The sequence below is a fragment of the Rhodamnia argentea genome, chromosome 4, assembly GCF_020921035.1.
Source record: "Rhodamnia argentea isolate NSW1041297 chromosome 4, ASM2092103v1, whole genome shotgun sequence".
Lineage (NCBI taxonomy): Eukaryota > Viridiplantae > Streptophyta > Magnoliopsida > Myrtales > Myrtaceae > Rhodamnia > Rhodamnia argentea.
The window spans coordinates 15,714,984-15,722,024 of NC_063153.1; the positions used below are offsets into that span (position 1 = coordinate 15,714,984).

Sequence of the window (7,041 nt, forward strand, 5' to 3'; positions counted from 1 at the left end):
AGCCTGTTTGGACCTGGTTTTAATCTGGGCCTGACAACATCGGACTAGGCTAGGTTGGGCCTACAGTGGGCCTGGTTCCACCGGAGCAGGCCCAATCGTGCTTAATTCTGACTGGTACGGGTCTGTCCCGGTCGGGCCGGGCTTCATTACGAAAGGTCTTGCCTCGAGGGCACCGGGTCGGGATTTTCGCCGTGAGCTTCCGAAACTTTGATTAATTCGTCCGAAGAGAGCCCATCCGATTGGGATCCGGATCCCCTAACATTGCCATTAGGAATGACATTGATCAAATCGGATCGTCCAAATCAAAATAGACGGTCCGATTTGATTCGTATCATCTCTTCAAAATTTTTAAAAATTCCCGCCCAAAATTTTCCTCCCTTTTCAAGAGGTGATACGAATCAAATTAGGCCGTTCATTTTGATTTGGACAACCCAATTTGATCAGTGTCACCCCTAATAATGAATTAGCAATATTATGGGATCCATTTCCATCCGATTGATCGCACTTTTGCCAATTTAATGCTAATGCCTGTATAGTGAAGACACGAACAACTGCAATTTCATTTTTCTTGCCCAGCAAATCGAATCTCGAGAATTTCAACAACTGATAGGCCAGCGAAGATTCGAGTGTGTAGCTTTACCTATACACACAGCAAGCTTTGAATGACTTAGCCCGCCTCGAATGACTTTTAGAGTGAATGACAAAAAATGATCCATAAATTTCTGGCTGATACATATAATATGATTTTTGAACTTTAAATTTATTGAATTTGATCTTTGAACATTAACCTAATATGCAATATCGTCTCTAAACTTTAAATTTGTTCGATGCGGCCCTTAGACTTTCGATACATGTTCAATTTAATCCGTGGACTATATTAAAATACATAATATTGTCTCCTAACTTGAATTAATGGGAAAGCAATATTCAATATTTACATATATTTTAGAGATTAAATCAAATAATTACAAAAAAAATTTATAGATCATGTTGAATAAATTTAAAAAATTCAAAGACGGTATTATTAATTAAGCTAAAATATAAAAATTATATTTGCGTCGTTATCGCAGGCTTTACTATACTTGGTGGTCTACCTACCGCCTGTCACTCGAGCGGCTCGCGCTGCTACTCTTCGGCATCAATCCGGTGTGAATAACGAGGCTCCATTAGCTTGACCGCCTCCTTCGACGCCATCTACATGAGAAGCCCGACCGGGGCTTCTCACTTGCTAGCCAGATCGCCGTTGATCTCCACTCTCTTCCTCGGCTCTCTCAGCTTCTCCTCCCGCCGTGCCTCCTCCCCTCGCCGGAGCTTCGCGGCCATGGCCGCCGCCGCTGCCGCGGAGGGCTTCGTCCGAGGTTCCGTCCACCCGAACGGCGTCGCCGTCATCACTCTCGACCGTCCCAAGGCCCTCAATGCCATGAACCTCGGTACTCTCGATTGTGGGACTACTCGTGCCTTTTTTTTGTTTCATGTTTTGGCGCGTGACGAGACTTTAGCGAATGGTGGGTGGGTAAATGATCGTAATATCTTCGGCTTGTTGATTATATTTGTGTGTTTGGTTGTAATTATTAGTGTTGCGAAGCAATGCGTTTGCGTAATTACTCGTTTCCTTTGTACTTGAGGGACATGATTGGCTCATATGTTGTTTGGACCTCTGGCGCAGTTTCCACTGTCATTGTTGTAAAATGATGAAGTTAGAACAGCATTCTGCCGGTTATTCCTGGACATTGTTGGGTTCTCTGGCAAACTCCGATGTCTCATTACAGGGAGTGGGCGTCTACTTTTAAGTGCTTTGCCCTGCCAAGAATAAGATTGATCTTAAATGAACTAATAGTTTGTCAATCCCATGAGGTGCGAGTGTGTGTGGATCCCACTAGGTATATTGTTGGCTTTGAATTCTAGAGTCCACTTGAGGTTTGATGAGCAGAGTTCCACCAAGGACCCAAATAAGGATAGTACATTGTGGTATGAGCAATGACGGCTGCATTCTGCAGATGTTTTATACTACTCTAATAACAAAAAGTTGATGTTTCTAAGTTCTTGTATTCTCTCCTGCTACATCTTATCATTTGCAGCTTCTTTTGATGCAGATATGGATTTGAAATACTCGAGCTTTCTTGACTTATGGGAATCTGATCCCAATGTGAAATGTGTTCTGGTGGAGAGCAGCTCACCTCGTGCTTTCTCCTCAGGTAACCTGGAGAGGATTTTTCTCTCTTGGTTTGGTGGTGCGATGAACTCTATCTTTTCTTAGGATGCTTATTTAGTGGACATTAAGTAGTCTAGTCTCTTAGGATATTTCCTGGGTCATTGGACTTTCATTTACCTTTAATGCATCAGGCGATGGGAGGTCTTGCTAATAATGAAGGACATTACTCATGCATAACATGTCGATGGTTTGATTAAGTTCGTGTTGTCAATTTTTTTGTGCTTTTCCGATTGTCCTTTTGTCCTTCCCCAAGAAGGGGTTACTGGTCTCTGTGTCACAAATTTTTTCTTCCGCTGCTTTCTCAACTTGAATTTCTTGGATGGTTCTTGTTCAACCAATTACCTGGAACTCAATTTACCTGCAGGTGGTGATGTGAAGCAAATAACAACGAAAAAGCAGTTGTCAGATATGATTGAGGTTTTGTTATATCCTCTTGCACATATTCATGATCTCTGCAGTCAGCAGAACTTTTGAACCTATGTGATTGTACATATATGTGTTCCCATCCATTCACATTCACTGCAGGAAACCTAATGTTAGGCCTTGTTATAACCTCAGAAACCATGAGAAAAAGATTGAAATGATTCAACTTTCTACGAGTTAGATCCACCTGAAAAATGTGAAATTTTAATGGGATAATGACGGCCATACACTGACTGTATGAGTGGTATGCAGTGGTTGGAACGAATTAATAATTTTTTTCCTATGGGAAGGAATTGCCTTTTGATAAAGCTGGAATTTGTTACTTCGAAAGTTGTGCAAATGGATTTTTAGCTTGCGTTTTTATCTTATTTTTAGTTGCCTTTCCTTCTGTTTGCTATATTCAGGATTAATTTCGTATGCTTCCTTCTAATATGGTTTCTGGTTGACAGAGGTAGTACTATTTGCAAATTAGAAAAGAAGAGCATTTTATTACAAGAAGAATGTTAATGAGAGTTTGATCTCTCTGTAAATGTATGTACCAGCGTATGCAGTCATGTCTATCTGCGCATAATATGACATGTTTGGACACTGGAACACCTTTCCTGCTGTGTAATTTCACAACTTCTCTTTGTATGAGCTGACTTCTAAAGAACCTTCTTCTTCCACTCGTGAATTCATTTGACATTGTGCTGTTTTGCTTCCTATTTACTTCTCGATGGTTTATCCACAAATTGCCTTTGCATCACATGTTTTTCAGTACCTGCAGATAATAACTAGCTTTATAATTTAGGTGTTCAGGGCAGAATATTTGTTGATATGCAAAATATCAGCGTACAAGAAGCCATACATATGCTTCATGGATGGTATCACCATGGGATTTGGAATCGGTTTGTCTGGTCATGGCCGCTTTCGAGTAGTAACAGAGGTATGTGTTTAATTTGCTCTAACATATGTTTGAAAAGTCAGATTCTTCTTTAACATTGTCAAATTATAATGATCTTAGAGGACCGTTCTGGCCATGCCAGAGAATGGGATCGGACTTTTTCCAGATGTGGGATTTGCATATATAGCTGCTAAAAGTCCTGGAGGAGGATCAGTTGGTAAGTGATCTGATAAATCGACTAACCTATGCCTTCTTGAGTTAGGATCAGCATATTCAGTGGGCAAAGAAGTTGGTCGATGAAGTTATAAAAGAGATCTCACATTGATGATTTTGACCACGGAAAACTGAAATCAGATGATATTTAGTTGTCCTCTTAAGGATGTTATCATCGACAGTAGTACGCCAGGTTCTCATTAATTAAGATAATTGATACATCTTGCAAATCTGTGTTAAAGTATAAGATGTCAACCTTCTCTTCTGAGGGTTCGTGGTGGCCATTATGTCTGACTTCTATGTGTTGGGAATAGATCTTTTTGTTGGCTTTGACCTGTGGAAATATATGATGGCATAATTAAAATAGGTGCTTCTCATAGAATTGAGGTTTGTTTGGTCAATTCATCATGCTAAGCTCCAATAAATGTGGGGACTGGCCATAGGTTCTTTTGTTATCTCTTCAATCTTTCGTTTCATTGCAGTAGTTGCTTAAAATTTCTATATTTGATAATTTACAGGTGCCTGTCTTGGAATGACTGGAAGTAGGATCTCAACACCATCTGATGCACTATATGTTGGTCTGGGAACACACTACGTGCCATCTGGAAAACTAGGTTCCTTGAAGGAGGCCCTCTTAAAAAATTTCTTGTAAGTAGCTACTCAGTTAGCAATCTTCTTTGATAATCTCCTCTTACTCTGGAATTGATGATACATGTGGCATCGCATCTACCTCTCTGAATTTTTTAACATGAGCTATGAATGTTTACTTCATTCTGGCATCTCCAAAATTAGCAATGTTCAAAGGCACTGCTTCATTTTGTTCACTACCCGAAATGAAGTTTTAGGTGGCTTACGTGTTCATGTCATGGCATTGTATCTCTCTAGTATAGCTGGTTTTTCTTGTATAGGATGTTGAAGGTGAGTTATGCCACCATCAGGTAAACAAAGGAAAAAAGAAAAAACAACAGAAGAAGAGGACCACAAGAATATTTCTATGGGATTTGATCCTTGATAAATTGACTTTCCTGTTGGGTTGTGTTGTTGGCTCTAAAGAGAGTTGTTTTGCATGATTGATGCAGTTCTGGCGATCCTTATGATGATATCGAAACACTTTTGGCACGATACAGTGGAGATCTTGAATCAGAGGCTCAACTAAAATTGCTTTTGCCTCATATTGTTTCTTGCTTTGGTGCAAATAAATCCGTTATTGAGATAATGGAAGACCTGGAAAGGCATAAACTGAATCCTGATCCCAAAGGTAACACAATTCTGGTTCCTAGATATTGATTGGGGATATGTTATGCGTTAACTTTACATTGCTCTATCACCCAGTTCCTTTCTGTGGTATGATCGGGTTAAATTTTAAGTATAGTTTTATTGGGTCAGTTAGTAACACTAATGTCTCATTTTTCTATACGTAGTGGTTCAGTGGGCTAGCGATGCTCTTCAGGGTCTGGGAAAAGGAGCTCCTTTCTCTCTTTGCTTGACACAAAAGCATTTCTCTAGAGTTGCATCAGCCTTTGGGAAAAGAGACAGTGATTTATCAACTGTGAGTGAGCATCAGTGTTCAATTCTTTTGCCCACATCTTTAGATGATTTCAGAAGGATAATTTGGTGTTATAAAATGTTGACTTCTTCCTTCAACCATAATTTCTAGCTAAGCGGTGTGATGAAAATTGAATACCGCATTGCCCTGAGATCATCCCTTCGACATGACTTTGCTGAAGGTGTCCGTGCAGTTTTGGTGGATAAGGATCAGGTTCACTTCTCTTACTCTTGCACACCATTTCTCATTTCCCTTTGGTAATATAAGGATGATAAAATTATCAGCTGATAAAATCTACTTCGACATAATATGCATGATCGTAGTCTTTGGGTATCGGTCTATATTATGCAAGTCAAATTCAAGAAACCATCTTATAACTACTGAATGTTTTCCCATAGTCGTGGGTTCTCCTTAGATTGGAAGTGGATGGATGTGAATTGGCCATAGAAACTTACCTAATATTCCTTTTGATGCGCCAAAGATTCTTTACATGCAAATTCTCCACTATCTTCTTGCCGTCTTCTGTTTTTCTGCTAAAAACTAACTTTTGCAATGGAAAACTTTTCTTCGTGCTTTTCTGAATGGGTCCTTAGTTATAATGAGGGTTGTTTCTGCAGAAGCCAAAATGGCAACCACCGACCTTGGATAAGGTTGATCATCACGAGGTGGACTCTCTCTTCGAACCATTGGGCCAAGGGGTCGAGGACTTGAGAGTTGGAGCTCCGCCGTGTAGTTGAATAAATAAGAAGTGCTGCAAAGGCCGAGGAATAAAGTCCTATTTGCTCATTGTTTTTACCCTTCAACATGTGATGGGGCTGGAGCTGTTTACGTTTCCCTTGAGTTGGAGTTCAGGATGCAACGTTTAACTGTCGAAACTCACCACCGATCCACCAGCCATTTACAGCACTGTCCTTGGAGGATTTCGCGGGTAGCGATTATGTTCTCTTCCCCATTTTTCATGGTTCTTGGGTAAATCATGACTGGTAATTAGGACAGGTTCGAGGTTCTTGAACCGGCATCAGGTTCATGTAGTAGGTGGCCTTGTCTCATCGAACTGGGGTTATCCGATTCCGCAGTGATAATATCTTGCTTTCCCTTTTGGAGCGATTGATTCGAGATCAGAATATATGTTTAGCTTCCAATCAGCAGGGATGGATTCTTTTTCCTTTTGAGTTTGTTCTCATTGTCAAGGCTGGTTCCGTCACGCACATGGGTTAGAATTGCTTCGGGGACATGCAAACACGTTAAGCGGCCTCGATCAGGCCCAACTAAAGTCAAGATGGCAAGTGATGCCAACACGCAATGCCCCCATCGACAGATCGGCTTCGCGATTATAGCTACGCTCGCCGTCAAGAACGAGCATTTTCGATTCACCCGTCCGTCGCTATGCTTGTCGCGATCTCATTAATGCTCAGCTTCGTCTTTTAGCAATAGATCAAATGACATTCATCCCGCGAATTCTTCTTTTGGGTCGTGAGACAAATTCAAATTCGATATAAATCCAAATCCAATCCTCGGATGACGGAAAAAAAAGTTGTTTGATTTTCTTGACTGACAAATTTCTTGGGTGATTTAATGAGAAGTTCCGAGTATAAGATGCGACCCATGGTTTTCATTTTCCTGATTATTTGCACCGGCATACCATCATCAGATCATGCGTTGACTGATCACACGTGAAAAGTTGGACAAAGTAAGTAGGGGTGAGCATGGCCGGGTGGGCCGGGTTCAGACCTAGACCCTAAAACCGACCCTGTTATAACCGGT

General features: G+C 40.8%; 1 protein-coding gene across 1 annotated transcript; it reads left to right on the forward strand.

Moving 5' to 3' along the window:
• The first annotated feature begins 1,074 nt into the window (after positions 1–1,074).
• Positions 1,075–6,409, forward strand: LOC115756994 (3-hydroxyisobutyryl-CoA hydrolase-like protein 3, mitochondrial). Its single transcript, XM_030697044.2, has 10 exons — positions 1,075–1,430; positions 2,094–2,195; positions 2,577–2,629; positions 3,426–3,560; positions 3,639–3,735; positions 4,250–4,379; positions 4,811–4,989; positions 5,153–5,280; positions 5,389–5,490; positions 5,895–6,409. The coding sequence occupies exons 1-10, from the start codon at positions 1,199–1,201 to the stop codon at positions 6,012–6,014; spliced, it is 1,278 nt and encodes a 425-aa protein (XP_030552904.2). The 5' UTR covers positions 1,075–1,198; the 3' UTR covers positions 6,015–6,409.
• The last annotated feature ends 632 nt before the right edge of the window (positions 6,410–7,041 follow it).